This window comes from Rhinoderma darwinii, chromosome 7, assembly GCF_050947455.1.
Source record: "Rhinoderma darwinii isolate aRhiDar2 chromosome 7, aRhiDar2.hap1, whole genome shotgun sequence".
Taxonomy (NCBI): Eukaryota; Metazoa; Chordata; class Amphibia; order Anura; family Rhinodermatidae; genus Rhinoderma; species Rhinoderma darwinii.
Genome location: NC_134693.1, coordinates 134,715,714 through 134,736,357, shown reverse-complemented (window position 1 = coordinate 134,736,357; position 20,644 = coordinate 134,715,714). Strand labels below are relative to the sequence as shown.

Genomic DNA, 20,644 nt, shown 5'->3' with positions numbered 1-20,644 from the left:
CGTAAATAGACGCCCGCGTCAAAGAAGTGACCTGTCACTTCTTTGGCCGTAATTGGAGCCGTTATTCATTGACTCCAATGAATAGCAGCGCTAATTACGGCCGTAATGGACGCGGCGTTCAAGCGCCTGCACATGCCGGTACTGCTGCAATTACGGGGATGTTTTCAGGCTGAAACATCCCCGTAATTTCAGCCGTTACGGACCCCCGCCGTGTGCACATACCCTTATATCTAGGGCATCACAATGTAGGGCAGAAGTCTTCATCCTGTGGCTCTCCAGCTGTTGTGAAACTACAATTCCCGAAATGCCCTGACAGCTGCTGGGGGTTGTAGTTTTACAACAGCTGGACAGTAACAGGTTGAAGACCCCTGATTTCAAGGATAGTACAAAGCTATCACCCCCTTTTTTTTACCCCCCAAAGAGTATGAAAACCTGGGTTTGCTTGTCTTTTCCCAAAAACGTCTATTAGTATGTGATTATTACTCAGTAAAAGAGACACTGCCCTACAATCGATCTTATCTCTACTGGTCCCTGTTATCAGCCAATTTAGGCTGGGGAGGGGCTGACTCTAGTCTTATTTAATGGCACTCGCATATGAAGGACATCTGGCCCTATGTGACCGCTACTAGCCGCTCTTATAACGCAGCTGCACTTTTATAATGTGCCGACTTTATGTTTAGTGGCCCTTCAAATTATACAGGAACAAAGAAGCTTATGGGGCCCAATGTAAAATCTCTAACAGGCCCGGACCTACCATGTGCCATTTATAATACTGGTGTCTTCTTATGTGGCAGAGGGGCCCTAAAGGTCCCAGGGCCCGGGTGCAACTCCTACCTCTGCACCCCTTTATTAGGCCTTGTTCACACTGAGTTTTTTTGCAGGCAGAAAATTCTGCCTCAAAATTCCGTTTGGAATTTTGAGGCCGATTTTGATCTGCCTGCACGCCGTTTGCCGCAAAATACGCTTTCTCTGCCTCCCATTGGTGTCAATGGGAGGTCAGAGACATAAATGCCCGAAGATAGGGCATGTTGCTTCTTTTTACCGCAAGCGTTTTTTTTCCGCTTGCGGGAAAAAAACGCCTCTGTCTCCTATTGAAATCAATGGGAAGCATTTACGGATGTTTTTTGCCACGTTTTCCAACGCGGTTTCCGCCTCAAAAAACGTGTAAAAAAAACTCAGTGTGAACTGGGCCTTATAGCTACGCCTCAGGGAACATGTTTAATACTAATGGACTCTTTTATGTGATCCAGGTTCATTTGCAGTGGTGTGTGTCATGATCGCCAGTGTGACCGAATCCCTGGCTCCCAATGAGAACTTCATGCTTGGAGACAATTCGACTGCTATAGACACGGTCGCCAGAGACCTGATGAGGGTGGAGCTCTCTATGGCTCTAGCTTTTCTTGTAGGACTGTTTCAAGTAAGATATCGCTGTGTAATAATTCTATTATTATACGTGCTAATCTAATGCAATTATACGTTTGGTCATTAGAGTGTATCTTACCCTTTGAGCAGCAAAAATGTGTCACTTTGTTAATACATTACTTGTCTGTACTGATCCTGAGTTACAGCTTGTGTTATATTTCAGAGCTGAACTCACTATTCTGCTGGTTGCTATAGGAAACAGTCAATAAGCTTGTTGTAAAACACACTCCTAGCCGCCTAGCTGAACAGTTAGTTAATCCTACATCAGATTACTGTACAGTCTCTGGTGTAAATATGACAATTCCCAGAATACAAATTACCAAAGCAAGCTCTGTGTAGGAATGCTGGGAAATCTACGCTCTGAAGCCAGCAGAATAGTGAGTGCAGCTCTGGAGTATAATACAGGATGTAACTCAGGATCAGTACAGGATAAGTAATGTAATGTATGTACACAGTGACTCCACCAGCAGAATAGTGAGTGCAGCTCTGGAGTATAATACAGGATGTAACTCAGGATCAGTACAGGATAAGTAATGTAATGTATAGTGGATAGATATTTATTTGAATACACTTTTTACAGTTCTAGTCAGTATTAATCTTTATTAACTCTTTCTTTCCCCACTTCCATAGATAGCTCTGGGTCTCATTCAATTTGGGTTTGTGGTCACTTATCTCTCGGACCCACTAATAAGCGGTTACACCACAGCGTCTGCTGTCCATGTGCTGGTGTCACAACTGAAATACCTCTTTGGCATTAGAATGAGCCAGAAGACCGAGCCGTTGTCATTAATATATGTAAGTTACATTGTGGGGAGGGTGATTCCCTTCTATGTTTTAGTTAAGAGAATCAGTCGTATTTGCTGCCCAGTTATTTGGTTAATTAAAGTATATGCCCACCTATAATGGAAAAAATAAATAAAACGAATATATAGTGGGTGGAGATTTCCAACTTTGACTATTCCCTGATGCTAGTAACAGGGGCGGGGCTGTGACAACCTCTTGACTTGATTCATTGACTTCATTGTTTTTTCCTTTGGGTTTAGACCATCATTAAAATCTTCTCAAGAATTACAGAAACAAACATTGGCACACTGGTTACCAGTATCATCGCTATCGTCGTTATCCTGCTGATGAAATTTCTGAATGAGAAGTTTGTTTCCAAACTTGTAATTCCAATTCCCATTGAACTGATCATGGTAAATATTAAAAAATATAGAAATATAGGTTGTCCCTCCAGTGTAAGGTATTTTTATATTCTAAGTTATATCTGTTTTTGGGATAGATGGGTGACAACTTATTTGACATTGCAGCTCACCCAAGAGTTGACACCCAACTTTCTAAAATTCCTGATATCAAATCTACTTAGTTATATGGTGGCCAAACTGGTTGTCGTTTTTTATGGCCAAAGTTATAATTAAGAAACTATAATTATATCACATGTAGCAGGAATAATATTACTATTCAGTGGCTAAATAACATTGGCATACAGCGACCGGGGCATAGCTATAGGAAAAGCATAGGTGACAGTCGCACCAGGGCCCTGAAGGGGCTCAAAGACCTTTTTGCTACAGGAGAAGTCACTGGTATAATAAATGGCACATGATAGTTGCGAAGCTCTGGTACAGGTGATTCAAGTTGCAGCTCTGGGAGCAGCTAAATAGCAGTTTCATACAGTCCCTATATAAAGATTTCAGGCGGTGTCTATATAATAGTACAATACAGAGTTCACAATATAATTGCCATATAGCGCTGAAATAAAACTGCTATACAGACCTATAATAACAGTGCAATGCAGTGTCCAAATAATAGTACCATACGGTGGCCAAAATAATACTGCCATACATTGCCAAAATAACAGTCATGCAGTGTGCATATAACAGCACCATACAGTGCCCAAAATAATATTGCCATATAGTGCCAAAATAATACTGCCCTACAGTGCCATGCAGTGTCCATATAATACTGTATAGTACTATACAGTGCCCAAAATCACATTGCCATGTAGTGCCAAAATAATACTGCCATATAGTGCCAAAATAACATTGCCATATAGTGCCAAAGTAATAGTGCCATACATCACCAAAATAACAGTGCCATGCAGTCTTCATATAATAGTTCCATACAGTGCCCAAAATAACATTGCCATATAATGCCAAAATAATACTGCCATATAGTGCCAAAATAACAATGCCATGCAGTGCCCAATTCAGCAGCTTACCTATAGCAGGAATCAAACATTTCTCAACATTGTTGAGTCCTAATCAATGACACAGGGTGAACTGCAAATCATCAGGCATCCTCATAAAATTGGATATTCTTGTCAAGGTGACCCATTACTCCGGTGGTAGTGGTCCATAGATAGTGGGAGCCCCAATGCAATAGTCCCATTTGCCCCTCCTATAATGTGGGATGTGGACCAATAAACTCTTGTCAATTATCAATCATCATTTCAACCTCTGCGGGATCTCCTGGTTCCTGGGGTATCCATAAGGTGTAATTTTATATTAGCCGCTTACACAAAAATGGCTGCCACTATGTATAGGCGGCCAGTGCCCTTTAAATCACCCTAGGTATAAACATTTTCCTATAGAGATAACTGTATAATGACTTAGCAAGTAAAGGTGAAATTTGACTTAATTTTTATTATTTTTAGCTCGTTGTCTCCACTGGAATATCATATGGTGTCGGATTATATAACAAGTTTGGGATTGAGAGCATTGGGCACATCCCTGTTGGGTGAGTTGTAGCGTATATAACAATTAATCATTGTCAAGATAAAATAAATATAATTGGAATAGTGAATAATATGTCTTAAAAGTTTGTAAGAAAACGCTTCAAATTCTGTCTACCTGCAGCCACCACTAAGGGAACTCACAACATAGGGATTTTACAGCTCATATTGAACTCAGTATGCAGTAAGCTCCCCCTTGTGGTAGCAGCAGGTAGACAGAATTGTGCCATTTAACTCTATGCATGCAGTAAATGTGAAGCTTTGTAACCGTAAAACTTAATTTAAAGGTAAATTATATGAAAAAATAAGCACAGAATTTTCGGCTGGAACTAATGGACAATTGGTGATTGATTCAGGATCAGGTAAGTAGCTGGGTTAATGTAGTTAGGGGCAGTAGGAAGGGGTCAAAGACAAGGAAGGCCGATCCGGTTTCTGACATTCCAGGCAAAATTGCCAAGTTGGGTGATGATGCGAGGGTGTCAGTCTCAGAAATGGCAGCCCTAGTGGATACTGATCTCCCTAACAGCCGGGAGAACAGCCCAGCTAGTAGTCGGCGGGATGGTAATGCAGGTAAGCCAAGACAATTGATAGTCGTAGGGGATTCTATAATCAGGAAGACGGATAGAATTATTTGTCGCCAAGACCACCTCAACCGAATGGTTTGCTGTCTCCCTGGTGCCAGGGTTCGGCATGTGGTGGAACGGGTGGACAAATTGCTGGGAGGGGCTGGTGATGATCCAGCTGTCGTGGTCCATGTCGGTACCAACGACAGAATAAATGGTAGGTGGAGGAGCCTTAAGAATAATTTTAAAGAACTAGGCTACAAGCTGAAGGGAAGGACCTCCAAGGTTGTATTCTCAGGAATACTGCCTGTGCCATGCGCATCACAGGAAAGACAGCGGGAGCTTAGGGAGTTAAATGCATGGCTGAAGTCTTGGTGTAGAGGAGAAGGATTTGGGTTCCTAGAGCACTGGGCTGACTTTTCATTGGGGTACAAACTGTATTCTGCAGATGATTTGCACCTAAATGGAAGGGGGTCCGCTGTGCTGGGGGAGAGAATTCTAGCTGGGGTGGCGGAGTATTTAAACTAGGGCTGAGGAGGGAGGTCAATGTAGAAAAAAAAGGGGTAGCCAGGTTAGAGAGGGGTCAGACTATATTGGTGGGGGGAGAAACAGAATGTGGGGAGAGGACTGGACAACAGGATAAGGAGATCCTTTCGTTACAAAACATCAGTGTAAATAAAAAGGACCGATTAATGTCAAATCACATTTCTGATAATAAAAGTGAAAAACTGACAGGCAAGTTAAAGTGTATGTTCACAAATGCCAGAAGTCTAGCAAGTAAAATGGGGGAGCTGGAGGCCTTGATACTGGAAGAAAATATAGATATAGTTGGTGTTGCTGAAACATGGCTGGACTCTTCACATGACTGGGCTGTAAATCTACAGGGTTTTACACTTTTTCGTAAAGACAGGACAAATAGGAAAGGTGGTGGTGTATGTCTGTATGTGAGAAGTGATATGAAGGCGAGTGTGAAAGAGACAATAGTGGGTGAAGACTGTGAGGAGGTTGAAACCTTGTGGGTGGAACTAGAAAGGGAGGTAAACACTGAAAAAATTACTTTTGGTGTAATCTATAGACCCCCCAATATAACTGAGGAGATGGAAGTTCAGCTATATAAACAGATGGAGCGGGCTGCACAGGCGGGTACTGTAGTGATAATGGGAGATTTTAATTTCCGGATATTAATTGGTGTCATGGTTCGGCTTCAACTGCAAAGGGGAGACATTTCCTCAACCTGTTGCAGGAAAATTTTATGGGCCAGTTTGTGGAAGACCCGACTAGAGGTGAAGCTCTGTTGGATCTGGTCATTTCTAATAATGCAGATCTTGTTGGGAATGTCAATGTTCGTGAAAACCTCGGTAACAGTGATCACAATATAGTTACATTTTACCTATACTGTAAAAAACAAACGCAGGCTGGGAGGGCAAAAACATTTAATTTTAAGAAAGCCAATTTCCCCAGGATGAGGGCTGCAATTCAGGATATGGACTGGGAAGAACTAATGTCAAATAATGGAACAAATGATAAATGGGAGATTTTCAAATCTACTTTGAGTTATTATAGTGCAAAATTTATTCCTACAGGTAATAAGTATAAACGACTCAAATTAAACCCCACATGGCTTACACCTTCTGTGAAAGGGGCAATACATGACAAAAAAAGGGCATTTAAAAAATACAAATCTGAGGGTACAGCTGTAGCCTTTGTAAAATATAAAGAGCTTAATAAAATCTGTAAAAATGTAATAAAATTAGCAAAAATACAAAATGAAAGGCAGGTGGCCAAGGATAGTAAAACAAATCCTAAAAAATTCTTCAAGCATATAAATGCAAAAAAGCCAAGGTCTGAACATGTAGGACCCCTAGATAATGGTAATGGGGAGTTGATCACAGGGGATCAAGAGAAGGCAGAGTTACTAAATGGGTTCTTTAGCTCTGTATATACAACTGAAGAAGGAGCAGCTGATGTAGCCGGTGCCAGTGCTGTTAATATATTAGTTGATATACTGAATTGGATGAATGTAGAGATGGTCCAAGCTAAATTAAATAAAATAAATGTGCACAAGGCTCCGGGACCAGATGGGTTACACCCTAGAATTCTTAAAGAGCTTAGTTCAGTTATTTCTGTCCCCCTTTTCATAATATTCAGAGAATCTCTAGTGACTGGTATAGTGCCAAGGGACTGGCGCAGGGCAAATGTGGTGCCTATTTTCAAAAAGGGCTCTAGGTCTTCCCCGGGTAATTATAGACCAGTAAGCTTAACATCCATCGTGGGGAAAATGTTTGAGGGGCTATTGAGGGACTATATACAGGATTATGTGACAATAAATAGCATTATAAGTGACAGCCAGCACGGTTTTACTAAGGACAGAAGTTGTCAAACTAACCTAATCTGTTTTTATGAAGAGGTGAGCAGAAGTCTAGACAGAGGGGCCGCTGTGGATTTAGTGTTTTTGGACTTTGCAAAGGCATTTGACACTGTCCCCCATAGACGCCTAATGGGTAAATTACGGACTATAGGTTTAGAAAATATAGTTTGTAATTGGATTGAGAATTGGCTCAAGGACCGTATCCAGAGAGTTGTGGTCAATGATTCCTTCTCTGAATGGTCACCGGTTATAAGTGGTGTACCCCAGGGTTCAGTGCTGGGACCACTATTATTCAACTTATTTATTAATGATATAGAAGATGGGATTAATAGCACTATTTCTATTTTTGCAGATGACACCAAGCTATGTAATATAGTTCAGACTATGGAAGATGTTTGTGAATTGCAGGCAGATTTAAACATGACCTGCCTAGGTAGAGTCGTGTGTTAACCTTAAACCATACTATCCCCCACCCCCATTTAGTAACGACACATGACACCGAGGTTGGATGTGAAATGGCCACAGCAGCCGTTTATTAATTTCACAGTTTTATAAAAACAATTTAAATCCGAAACATTCGGATAACTAGTTAGGAATCCACCAGAGAATTCCTCCTAATAATTCACATGACCCAACATGGGTCAGAATCATAAATAACAATTAAACGTTAACATTAACCCGAGCAGAGGAAGTCCTTGAAGCCCCTTCAGATGTTCCTTTCAAGAACACACCGAATTAGCCATCTGCAAACCACTAATTACCTCCAGCCGTAAACCAGCTCGGAAGCACCGTTCACCTCAGCAGATGGCTCCAACCACTAGAAGTCCACTTCAAGGGGATAACACCCGTTGAAGCCCTCAAGTGATATACCGACCACTAGAAGTCCACTTCAAAGGGATAACACCCGATGAAGCCTTCAAGTGACATACCTTCTACCAGAAGACCACTTCAAAGGGATAACACCCGATGAAGTCTTCAACCATGTACCTTTTTTGGGGGACGCATACCCCCGATGCGACCCCCCCACCATTTTGTACTGACTGGCCTCAAGGACTCCCCCCGCCAGCTGCCATGACAACAGAACCTACTCCGGAAAAAAGAAAAACATGTTAAATAAACACACAAAATAAAACACAACGCTCATATACGGACGTACAGAAGACCTAAGGAGTAACAAAACAAGGGTGGGAGGGTGGGAGCTTTGCTTCTTGTGTATTACTCCTCCCGCTGCTTCCGGCTCAATGCCGAGAAATAGCGGGAAGCGCAGTAACGGCCCCCCCGTCCCCCCTAGCTCCTCCCCGTCCCTCCTTCAGCTCCTTCACCTTTCCCTCACCTCTTAACATTAACCCTTTCCCTACCAGGACGGTCATGTCGGCTTCCCTCAAGTCTGCAGCTGCGTCCAGCCTCTTCTTGACCTGCCTAGGTAGAGTCGTGTGTTAACCTTAAACCATACTATCCCCCACCCCCATTTAGTAACGACACATGACACCGAGGTTGGATGTGAAATGGCCACAGCAGCCGTTTATTAATTTCACAGTTTTATAAAAACAATTTAAATCCGAAACATTCGGATAACTAGTTAGGAATCCACCAGAGAATTCCTCCTAATAATTCACATGACCCAACATGGGTCAGAATCATAAATAACAATTAAACGTTAACATTAACCCGAGCAGAGGAAGTCCTTGAAGCCCCTTCAGATGTTCCTTTCAAGAACACACCGAATTAGCCATCTGCAAACCACTAATTACCTCCAGCCGTAAACCAGCTCGGAAGCACCGTTCACCTCAGCAGATGGCTCCAACCACTAGAAGTCCACTTCAAGGGGATAACACCCGTTGAAGCCCTCAAGTGATATACCGACCACTAGAAGTCCACTTCAAAGGGATAACACCCGATGAAGCCTTCAAGTGACATACCTTCTACCAGAAGACCACTTCAAAGGGATAACACCCGATGAAGTCTTCAACCATGTACCTTTTTTGGGGGACGCATACCCCCGATGCGACCCCCCCACCATTTTGTACTGACTGGCCTCAAGGACTCCCCCCGCCACCGCGAAACAGGCCTTGACCACCTTAAGCCTGTGAGTTCCTCCACACCACCACCGCCCTTTCTATGCCTTCTGCTATAGCCAAGCTCCAAATATCAATGCCAACCTCGGTCAGATGAACCCCGTCACTCCTCCAGAAATTCCCCAATCCTGACTCCAAATCCCTATGCCTCACGCAAATGCCCCCGTTCTTTGCCACAAAACGGGACACCGCCCGGTTAACTTTTATCCGAGCTTTATTGACTCTCTCCACCGATCTAGCTAACCGCCAATGCTTCCTTGGGACTATGTCCGACCACACTACCACCAACTTGGGATAAGATACCCACAAACACAACAAATCATGTTTGATATCCCGCACCAACTCACGAAAAGGGCGGACTCCTAAGTCATTCCCACCCACGTGCAACACTAAAACCTCCGGAACCCTATCAAGCCGCACATATGTCTGGAATTCCGCCAACACCCTGTTCCACGACATACCTCTAAACCCCAGCCAATGCACAACCGCATCCTGTCGCGGAATGCGCAACTGGCGACCATCCGGGCGGACGTCCGCCCTCAAAGCCCCCCAGTGCACGTACGAATGACCCATCAACCACACCAGACAAGGAGGCGAATCTGAAACGGAAAACACAGTTAGGCACCACCATATAACATTTGCAAGCATAAACAACAAAATTACAACATATGGGGGCGGACATAGGACTTAAACCTTTTTGACTCCCAACGACCAATACGCCTCACCCCCTCATCATCCAACCCCCAGCGCCCTGCTTCCGTTGCTGCGCCAATCCGGAAGGAATGAGATGAATATGAGCCTGCCGCAACCCCAACCGCCGTCAAACATTTTTTAAAAACAGCTCCAAACTGAAACCTGGACAAGAACGACCCGTCCACATGACGTAACAAAGGCAAATCTGGAGACCCCCTGTTTTTTGTAAAACCCCGCATGCACTCTACTGGGCACATGACCGACCCCGGGAGAGCGAACAAAACTATCAGTTTTCCCTTCCCTAATTGGTCAGTTTTTGATCTACGCAACCATACCTCCAACCGATCTGCAAAAAGGCTCACCTCCCCAGATCTCAGCCCCCCTGCCTGTTTAGTACTTGGCGACACCAACTCACCTATTCTAAATGCTCCGAAGAACGCCAACGAGAAAGCCAACCGAAACAAATCCATTTCATCTGAAGAACGACATACCGATGCCAATGAACCGCCCAACAAGCCCAGCAAAGCAAACGACACCGGCCTTCTACTATCCGCCTCCACCCTACCTCTGCGCAACCCCTTCAAAGCCTGCGATACCAGAAATTCCTTCGATACATCCCGCAAGCCCCGCAACTTAAGCCCAAACGCCACCGCGGATATAAACCGGTTCACCTTCGCTACTGAAAACACCCCCTCCCAGGCATCCCCTAACCAATACAAAAGTGCCACCAACCTGTCTCTATCCGTATTAACATCACCCAACTCTCTTACCCACTCCTCCCACTGCCTCCAACAAGCAGCATAAGCCCTCCACGTCGTGCGCGCCAAAGACCTTTGTAACAGCTGCTCTACGGGACCGATACCAGATCCCATAGATGATCCGGACACGCCAAACCGAGACGTTCCGCTCCCGGGGCCAATTGCCGAAACCGGTCCCACTGCGAGCGAGAAAGAGCATCAGCAACACAATTCCGTACACCCGGGACATGCACCGCCACCACCCACGCGTTCAGCGACAAACACACCAACACTAAATGTCGCAACAATTGAACTACCGGAGGAGAGGACGCCGTGATGTTATTAATGGCAAGCACCACCCCCATGTTGTCGCAGTAAAAACGGACCTTCTTATCCCTGAGCCTGTCCCCCCAAATGGTAGCCGCCACCACGATGGGAAACAGCTCGAGCAGGGCCAGATTCCGCGTCAATCCACTGGACACCCAGCTAGCCGGCCATTGACCTGCGCACCACGGACCTCCCCCGTAAGCTCCAAAGCCACCCGCCCCAGCCGCATCCGTGAAAATATTCAGATCACTCGTATCCTGCGCTGGGGCCATCCATAGCGAGCGACCATTGTACTGGCCCAAGAAGTCATCCCAAACCTGAAGATCAGCTCGGTGCTCCTCCTTGAGCCTCACAAAATGATGCGGCGCCCGCACTCCCGCCGTTGCCGCCGCCAACCTTCTACCAAACACCCTCCCCATCGGCATAATCCGGCAGGCGAAATTCAACTTCCCCAGCAGCGACTGAAGCTCCCTCAGCGACATTTTCTTCCTTCTACAAGCCCGTCGCACCTCCAGCCTCAAAGCACCCAACTTATCCGCCGGGAGCCGACACTCCATTGCCACCGAGTCAATTTCGATTCCCAAGAAACAAATCGTCGCTACCGGGCCCTCCGTTTTTTCCGGCGCCAAAGGGATCCCAAAATCCCTCGCCACCTTCTGCAGGGCATGAAGCAAGTTACCGCAAACCGGCGAACCCCCCGGGCCAACGCACAAAAAATCATCTAAGTAATGGATCAACGAATCGACCCCGGATACTCCCCTCGTTACCCACTCCACGAAGCTACTAAACGCCTCGAAGTATGCACAAGAAAGAGAACACCCCATCGGAAGGCACCGATCCACGTAAAAGGCCCCATTCCAAAAACAACCCAACAGCCGTTGGCTTTCTGGATGCACCGGCAACAACCTGAACGCCGCCTCGATGTCGGTTTTTGCTAGCAGCGCCCCCGGACCCGCAGCCCGCACTAACCCCACCGCCTTATCGAACGAGGTATAAACTACGGAACACAACTCGTGATCAATCCCGTCATTTACCGACGAACCTTTGGGATACGATAAATGTTGAATCAAACGAAACTTTCCGGGCTCGCGTTTAGGGACAATACCCAAAGGGGACACAACTAAATCTTTCACCGGCGACTCCACAAATGGCCCCGACATGCGCCCCAACGAAACTTCTTTTAACAACTTTTCCGACACGACTTCCGCATGCAAGTAAGCCGATTTTAAATTTCTCCGCGTAACCGGAACCTCATAAGGAGGCGGAGGAATAACAAAACCAACACTAAACCCTTCATAAAGCAACTTAGCTGCCGCCCTATCCGGATACTCATTTAGATAAGGGGCCATCTTTTCCACCCTCACCGGCGACACCCCCTTGACCAGCCCCGTGCTGGTTCCCGGACCTCTTTTTCCGCAGACATTTTGCCGCCCCGTGTGATGCCCCATTACACTCGGAGCACACGTGCTTGAACTTGCACGTGGCCCCGAACTTGCACTGGCCTTCATTGAATTGCCAGCAAAACCCCGCCTTTCCCCCGCCGCTTGGTCCACTCTGACTAGTCTGGCCTCCCTGGCCACCGCTCCCGGGAAAGGGCTGCCTAACCGGAGCCGTAACCCGTAACCAGAGAGCAATATCCTTCTGGTCCCACCGAATCGCCGGCCGAACCGCCTTCCGCTGACGGAATTGCTCATCATATCGCAGCCACGCCTGACCCCCATACGCCCTATGAGCCTCCCCAATAGCATCAAAATAACAAAATAACGCCGAACAATTTTCCGGCGCCTTTTCCCCTATCACACTAGCCAATATGGCGAACGCCTGCGACCAATTAACGAACGTCTGCGGGATAAGCCTATACCGCCGCCGTTCCTCCTCGTCCTTTTTACTCTCATCCCGCTTGCTCTTATCCAAATTGAATTTAGCCAGCGGCAAGAGAGAAAAAATTTCAACATATTCATCTTTCCAGATCCGATCACGCACCTCCTGCTTTAAATGCGCCCCCAACGGACCCTCAAAACAAACATACACCTCCCCCCGAGCACGATCGTCCATGCGCACTCGATCGCCGTCCTTCTGTGCCTCAGTCTGCACCGACACCGCGACCGCCTCTCTAACCGCCACCACAGGACGCGCCTGCAACGATCCCACTTCCCTGGGGCCTTCCCAAACTACCGCAGGGGACACTTCCGTTACTACCGGCGCCGCGGCCCTATCCAGGCGCCCCACCAGCTCCCGTAAGCAACCCACTAAATCTGCCAAACCCGCTCCGTCGCGTCCGCCCGCGCCACTACCGGCCCCCGATGCTATGCTAGCAGCCCCCCCGCCGACACCCGACATAAAAATCGCTGGATAAGACAATAATGGAGTTATACACTCACCGGGCTGCACAGGCGCTGTGTTCCCGTCAGCCGGACCATCCTGACCTCGACGATAGACGTCCAGTTCACCTTCCTCCAGTTCTTCTCTCGCCGACGACTGTCCCTCCCAACGACCTCTTCGGAAAGGGGATGAGGACGCGCTGACCGATGGGCCGGCAACCTGCCGCCCGACCGCCGGGACCCAGACTTCCGACCGGACCTGTTGCCTCGACGTCGCTGCAGATCTAGTCGTCCGTCTAGACGATCCTGACGAAGCCTGCCCCCTGGCCGGAACATCACCATGCGGGGCGGCCGTACCTTGCTCTCGACATCTTCCATCTGATGGGGGAGGGGTGACAGGGAGCCCGGCCTGCGACTCCCTGCTTACCGCCGGACCCCGTCGCGGCCTGGGATTCCTGCCAGGACGCAGGGCCCGGGAAGGGGCGGTCCTCCCAGCTGCCTGGCCTGCAGCGTCCGGGATCGGGCTCCCTCTGCGACGCCGTGTCCGCGGGACTACCTCCGGACTCAGGCGCTCTGGAGGTCGGGACCGCCGAGAGGGACGGGTCGACACAGCCTGCATCGCCGTCACCCCTGCTACCGCTCTCTGCCTGCCCAGCGCAGGAGCGGTTGTTGCCGACTCCCCCCCCGCCGCCATAGCCATGCTCGTAGGGGGGCCGGGGGAGGGGAGCCTGTCCCTTACAACAGACCCCGAACGCCGTGCCCGACGTGGCGAAACGGCGTCCGGGATCCGCGTTAATGCAGCCACGGTCTCCTCCAGCCATCCGGGACCGTGGTGCACAGCAGCGGCACGCAGCCGCTCTAAAATCAGGGCCTCTGCCATACTAAAAAGCCGGGCAACGGGGAGCTTTGCTTCTTGTGTATTACTCCTCCCGCTGCTTCCGGCTCAATGCCGAGAAACAGCGGGAAGCGCAGTAACGGCCCCCCCGTCCCCCCTAGCTCCTCCCCGTCCCTCCTTCAGCTCCTTCACCTTTCCCTCACCTCTTAACATTAACCCTTTCCCTACCAGGACGGTCATGTCGGCTTCCCTCAAGTCTGCAGCTGCGTCCAGCCTCTTCTAACTAAGTGTTTGGGCGTCCACTTGGCAAATGAAGTTTAATGTAGATAAATGTAAAGTTATGCATCTGGGTACCAACAACCTGCATGCATCATATGTCCTAGGGGGAGCTACACTGGCGGATTCACTTGTTGAGAAGGATCTGGGTGTTCTTGTAAATCATAAACTCAATAACAGCATGCAGTGTCAATCAGCTGCTTCAAAGGCCAGCAAGATATTGTCGTGTATTAAAAGAGGCATGGACTCGCGGGACAGAGATGTAATATTGCCACTTTACAAAGCATTAGTGAGGCCCCATCTAGAATATGCAGTTCAGTTCTGGGCTCCAGTTCATAGAAAGGATGCCCTGGAGTTGGAAAAAATACAAAGAAGAGCAACGAAGCTAATAAGGGGCATGGAGAATTTAAGTTATGAGGAAAGATTGAAAGAATTAAACCTATTTAGCCTTGAAAAAAGACGACTAAGGGGGGACATGATTAACTTATATAAATATATTAATGGCACATACAAAAAATATGGTGATATCCTGTTCCTTGTAAAACCCCCTCAAAAAACAAGGGGGCACTCCCTCCGTCTGGAGAAAAAAAGGTTCAAGCTGCAGAGGCGACAAGGCTTCTTTACAGTAAGAACGGTGAATTTATGGAATAGCCTACCGCAGGAGCCGTCACAGCAGGGACAGTAGATGGCTTTAAAAAAGGGTTAGATAATTTCCTAGAACAAAAAAATATTAGCTCCTATGTGTAGAAATTTTTCCTTCCCTTTTCCCTTCCCTTGGTTGGACTTGATGGACATGTCTTTTTTCAGCCGTACTAACTATGTAACTATGTAACTATGTAACTATGTATAAATAACCTTTTATTTTCTTTAGCTTGAAGCTCCCTATGTCACCGGACTTCAGCCTGTTTGGAGATATTGTTGGAAACGCCTTTGCCATTGCTGTGGTGGGCTACGCCATAACCATTTCTTTGGGGAAAGTGTTTGCCTCTAAGCACGGATACAAAGTGGACAGTAACCAGGTGAGTGATCACAGCCACTTTTAATGCTTTTGTGCAGAATAGGATCCTAAGTGAAGGGCTGAAGCTGGTTATAGGGGTTGTAGAGTTACGGGGGGATGCAGCTGCAGGGTGAGAATCCTATGCTCCTTAATATTTATTATTAAAGATTTCCACGTAAAATTAGAAATAATCCCCAAAATATCCTGGAGTCTGTCAAAGTCTATTCAGCAGTTTCATATTTCAATACGGTTCTGGGAAAGTGGAGTTACAACCAATATGTTACAATGCCCAAAGTTTTCACCCAGACAGTGATATAATCCCTGCCCCTATATTCTGCATAACTAGGCCATTCAAGATACAAGTGGCAAATCCGGTGGGAGTTGTAGTCATAATTAGGCCAAGTGTTGAGGCTACAAACCTACATTTGGGGATATGCGGAGTAGAATCAAAGTCCGCACAAAAATATTCAGAACATAAATACATGCTGGAACAGACTTTGGACCAGTTTTTATTGCTCCAATGCATTTTAAAAAAAAGTGTCCTGCTACTTTGTGTATACAGCTCCTATGCAGAACTAAGTGTCTCCATGGTTACAGACTACAAACAAACCCTGTGTGTAGTCAGATCCTGCACTTATGTATATTGTAAATCTTTTCTATCTGTTCCCTCTTCTTGATATGCTACAAACAGTAGGAGTGGGTGCAGATGGATGCCAGTGACTATGTCTGCATAGGAGCTGTATACACAAACGATAGGATATTTTCAATCTAGACTATTTGCAGTTTGTTATTTTTTACATTAGATGCATTAGAGCAATACAAAAATATTCATAGTATTTTGCCAACAGTAAGAAATCATGATTGACAAGGCTGAAGAAGCAAAAAGCTAAGGAACTAAAGATACTTAAAGGAATTGTCCTCTTTGTGCCCTCGATTATACTATGTCTTAGGTCGGTTTTCGTCATGTTCTAGGGTGGTCCCAGACGTGGTAATGGTGTGTTCTCTTACAGGAGCTCATAGCTATCGGCTTCAGTAACTTGGTCGGCAGCTTTTTCCAGTGTTTCGCTATTAGCGCCTCTGTGTCCAGGTCTCTCGTTCAAGAAAGTACTGGAGGAAACAGCCAGGTGTGTTATCTACCTGTACGTCATCCACGTCATGCAGAGTCGCCCTCTTCTGTCAAGTTGATACAAGTTCCATTCAGGCATTTTTTAGTTATATCTGTCCCTGAAAAAGTTGGGTGACAACCAATATGGCCGCCATTACAGATCACCAACTAGTGGCTCTCCAGCTGATGAGACTTTATGACTCCCAGCATGTCCTGACAGCTGCAGGTTGCCAGGGAATGATGGGAGTTGTCATTTTGAAACAGCTAAAGAGCCAAAGGATAGAGACCAGGTTGTAACATCTTTTTCTACATTATCCTCTATTCTAGGTGGCCAGTGCGGTAGCGTCTTTTGTCATCTTCATCATTATATTGCGAGCTGGGGAACTTTTTCAAGATTTACCAAAGGTAAATACAGTATAACCTTACATCGGTCTACAAGGTGCAACAGTTCAAACATGGCAGATTTCTTACAGAAATTTCTGACTCAGCGGTGCATTTAGATGGGGTGTCCTAGTGCCTAGAAACCCACCCCTGAGCAGTTCCAGAAAAACAAAATATTTAAAAGGCTGAAATTATTTTAGTCACCACTAGGGGGAGCTCAGTGCATATGGATTTATTATTGAGTTCAATCAGAGCTGTAACAATTTCTATGTAGTGAGCTCCCTCTAGTGGCAGCTGCAGGAAGACAGACTTTTATCATGTTGCACTGTGGCTATGGAAAGGGAACAAGGGGATTTGGAAAAAAACAAAACAGAACCCCGACCTTTAAAATAATTCTGGACCAATTTATTAAATTAAATAAAATTATAGTTATACTTTCCTGCCCGAGACACCCCTACCCCTGCACCATCCTAAACAATAAAATATAATTAAATAACTTCAATAAATTAAGAGTTAAAAACTAAAGCACCATAGACCTCCAGGGATATTAGATATTAACCCATAACCACCATGTATAGCAAAATTAACCCATTCTTCATCTTAGGCCACCAGAGATATTAGGTACTAACAGCTAAACCACTCTATACTACCAGGAATATGTCTGGAATCCCCTAACCCATGAAAGGCCTTATACACACGAATGGCCGTCACAGTGCTGCATAAAAATCAACGTGCTGCTATGCGGTTTCATTAATGGACAGTGTGAATGGTCCCTTACAAATTAGAACATGTCCTATTTTTGCCCGTTTTCATTGCTCCATCAATAGACTATGAGGGGTCTATGAAAACAGGTCCCGCATGGATGCAATCAGCCGTAAATAAACGGCCTTTTTTCGCGGCCGATTTAACACACGTTCCTGTGAATAAAAGCCTAAAAGTGTATGATGTAATTTATGTACAAGTTGGCAAAGTCCATATAATAGCGGTCATTTTACTGTCTCTGCTATGGGCACAAACGCACTTGAAATCCCGCTTTAAAAATCCTGCGTTTGCCCCTGCGACTGGACCCACATATCTAATTGGGGCTGGCTGAAATCCATATACATGCTGCAGAAACAGCCCCATTCATATGTATGGGATGGATTTTAAGGAACGTGCCCAATACCTATGAGAGAAGTCTGAAAATAGTATACAAGGTTGTACTATTGCTCAAAAAATATTCCCATCTAAGACAGGGTTCAGCACTCCAGTTGAAAAACTACAATTCCCAGCACGTCCAAACAGCCTTTGCCTTGAATAATAAAGCCTTTGGCTGTCAGAGCATGCTGGGAGACGTAGTTTCTCAATAGCCGGAGTGGCGAAGGTTGCTGACCTCTGATCTAAGGTATTTCTAGCACATCCCCCACTGACCCCGTTCCGCCAGACTGAAGAGGTGACTGTCCATGTGCGCATCTCTGCACTCAGTTACATAAAACGCTTATCCTGTGGATATGCCAGAAATGTCTCAGATGGGAATAGTAATTCTTTAAAGGGGTTGTCCACTTTCTGAAATCTGATGATCTATCCACCAGATAGGTCATCAGTATATGATCGGTGCATGTCCGACATCCGGACCCCGTACCGATCCGCAACTCCGGCGGCCTCCGTGCACCAGATGTTTGGAACGGGATGCAGTACTTGGAGCTGGAAGCAGATGGCTCCGACCATTGCATAGCGGTCATTCGGCGGAACAGCAGCTCTGCTTCTATTCACTTGAATACAGTGCTGCAGCTCGGCCGCTATTCTTTTACCGGAGCCAACTACTTCCGGCAACATAATCCGGCGCCCGGAGTGCCGTATCGGTGCGGGGTCCGGGTGTCGGACACGTACCGATCATATACTTATGACCTATCCGGTGGATAGGTCATCAGTTTTCAGAAAGTGGTAAACCCCTTTAACACAGGGAAACCTATTACCCTTTTGCTGCGAAAGGGATCTGTTAATAACAGGCAGGTTGTGCAATTGCTTAAATAGCTGTCATCTAATCTTATTTATGGAATTGTCTTCTACAGGGAAATTCACATTGTTGTATTTTTTTGCCTTTATTTCAGGCAATTTTGGCGTCAATCATCATTGTCAATTTGAAGGGGATGTTCAAACAGTTCTCAGAAGTTAGAGTCTTATGGAAAAGGAACAGAGTTGACTTGGTCAGTACTGAGCGTATCCAGGGATCCTGATGATGTCACTCGTAGATTATAATCAGGGAGTTCTGGTAAAGCGGATGGTATACGAGGGGTAATCCAGCCAGAAACATTTATCACCACTGGATAGGTGATAAATGTTAGATCAGTGGGGGTCCGATCACTGGGAGCCCCCACCTAACGCTCAGCTGTTTCATTCAGTGGAATAGACTTTGAATGGAGGGTCATGGAGCATGCTCAATAGCCGCTCCATTCAAACTCCTCCTAGCTGTGGTCGTGCGGCTGGGGGAAATGGGATCCCCCATTTTAGCAATAAGTGGCGATCCCAGTAATCTGATCTAAGATGTAATACCTATCTAGGTGACAAATGTTTCAGGCTGGAATACCCCTTTAATAGAGGAAAGGAATTAAACCTATAAAGGAAGGACCCCACAGAAAAATGGCTCCGTTACCCAACAAACCCTTCCAACCCTTAGGGGTGTTTGATCCCATTTTCAGTGACTTACATACTATTACCATTAAAGGGGTATTCCCACCTTTTATAGTGATGGCATATCACTAGGAGTGATTTTCTAATATAGTTTGCATTTCAATTCCTCACCCTTTTCAAGATCTCTATTTGATGTCAGTGAACAGAAACAATGTTTGAAACCCAGTACAGACCTAAGGCTTCTTTCACATCTGCGTCGGGACTCCATTCATGGGTCGGGGCTTTCAGTCGGGGGAACTCAAGAACGGAATCCAAACTGAAACAAATGGAAACCATAGGTTTCCATTTGCATCACCATTTCCATTGTGACGGATCCGGGGCAAATGGTTTCCATTTGTCACCGTTGTGTAAGGGTTCCGTAGTTTTGATGGAATGAATAGCGCAGTCGACTTCGGTATTGATTCCGTCAAAAAGACGGAACCTTTGCACAACGGTGACAAACGGAAACCATTTGCACTGGATCCGTCACCTTTGAAATCAATGGTGATGCAAACAGAAACTTATGGATTCCGTTTATGGGTTCCCTTGATGGAAAGGTCAGACGAAACCCATGAAAGGAGTCCCGACGCAAATGTGAACGAAGCCTAATACTTCTCACAGCTGAGGGTTTGCTACAATTGTATCCAGTCTGGACATTCCACTGTGAGCTAAACTGTCTGGACTCCAGATTGACACATTTTACCTGCACTGATACATTGTTTAGTTACTGATTTCTTTTTTTTTGTTGCAGTTTACCTGGTTGGTGACATTTGCTGCCACAATTCTGTTCAATATGGACATAGGTCTGGCCATCTCTGTCGCATTTTCCTTGCTGACCGTTATCTTTAGGACGCAGCTGTGAGTAGTCCTTGTGTCTGCTGTGCTATCCTATCAGTGGTGTACCTAACATAGAGGCCGAGCATGCGACTGCTATGGGGCCCCATGTGGAAGTGGCCCGACACTGAACAGCTTCCAATATCTATGACACTGTTATAGCCACCACCTGCAGCCTCCACTAGAGGGAGCTCATTGCATACAGATTTACACTGTTTCCATTAAGTTCAATACTAGCTGTATAAACCCATATGTGGTGAGCTCCCCCTAGTGGTGGATGAAATCAATGAATGGGTACATTCGGCACATGTGGTGAAGCTCTGAGTAGGG

At 46.2% G+C, this 20,644-nt stretch overlaps 1 protein-coding gene across 1 annotated transcript in view; it reads left to right on the top strand.

The window, feature by feature from the left end:
• Window positions 1-20,644, top strand: part of LOC142656818 (solute carrier family 26 member 6-like) — a 35,608-nt gene that overhangs the window by 5,544 nt on the left and 9,420 nt on the right. Inside the window, exons 5-13 of the mRNA XM_075831744.1 lie at window positions 1,251-1,417; window positions 2,053-2,217; window positions 2,466-2,618; window positions 4,076-4,158; window positions 15,220-15,367; window positions 16,356-16,469; window positions 16,778-16,855; window positions 18,922-19,017; window positions 20,232-20,338. Coding sequence (XP_075687859.1) covers window positions 1,251-1,417; window positions 2,053-2,217; window positions 2,466-2,618; window positions 4,076-4,158; window positions 15,220-15,367; window positions 16,356-16,469; window positions 16,778-16,855; window positions 18,922-19,017; window positions 20,232-20,338 — 1,111 coding nt within the window. The remainder of the gene's footprint in view (window positions 1-1,250; window positions 1,418-2,052; window positions 2,218-2,465; window positions 2,619-4,075; window positions 4,159-15,219; window positions 15,368-16,355; window positions 16,470-16,777; window positions 16,856-18,921; window positions 19,018-20,231; window positions 20,339-20,644) is intronic.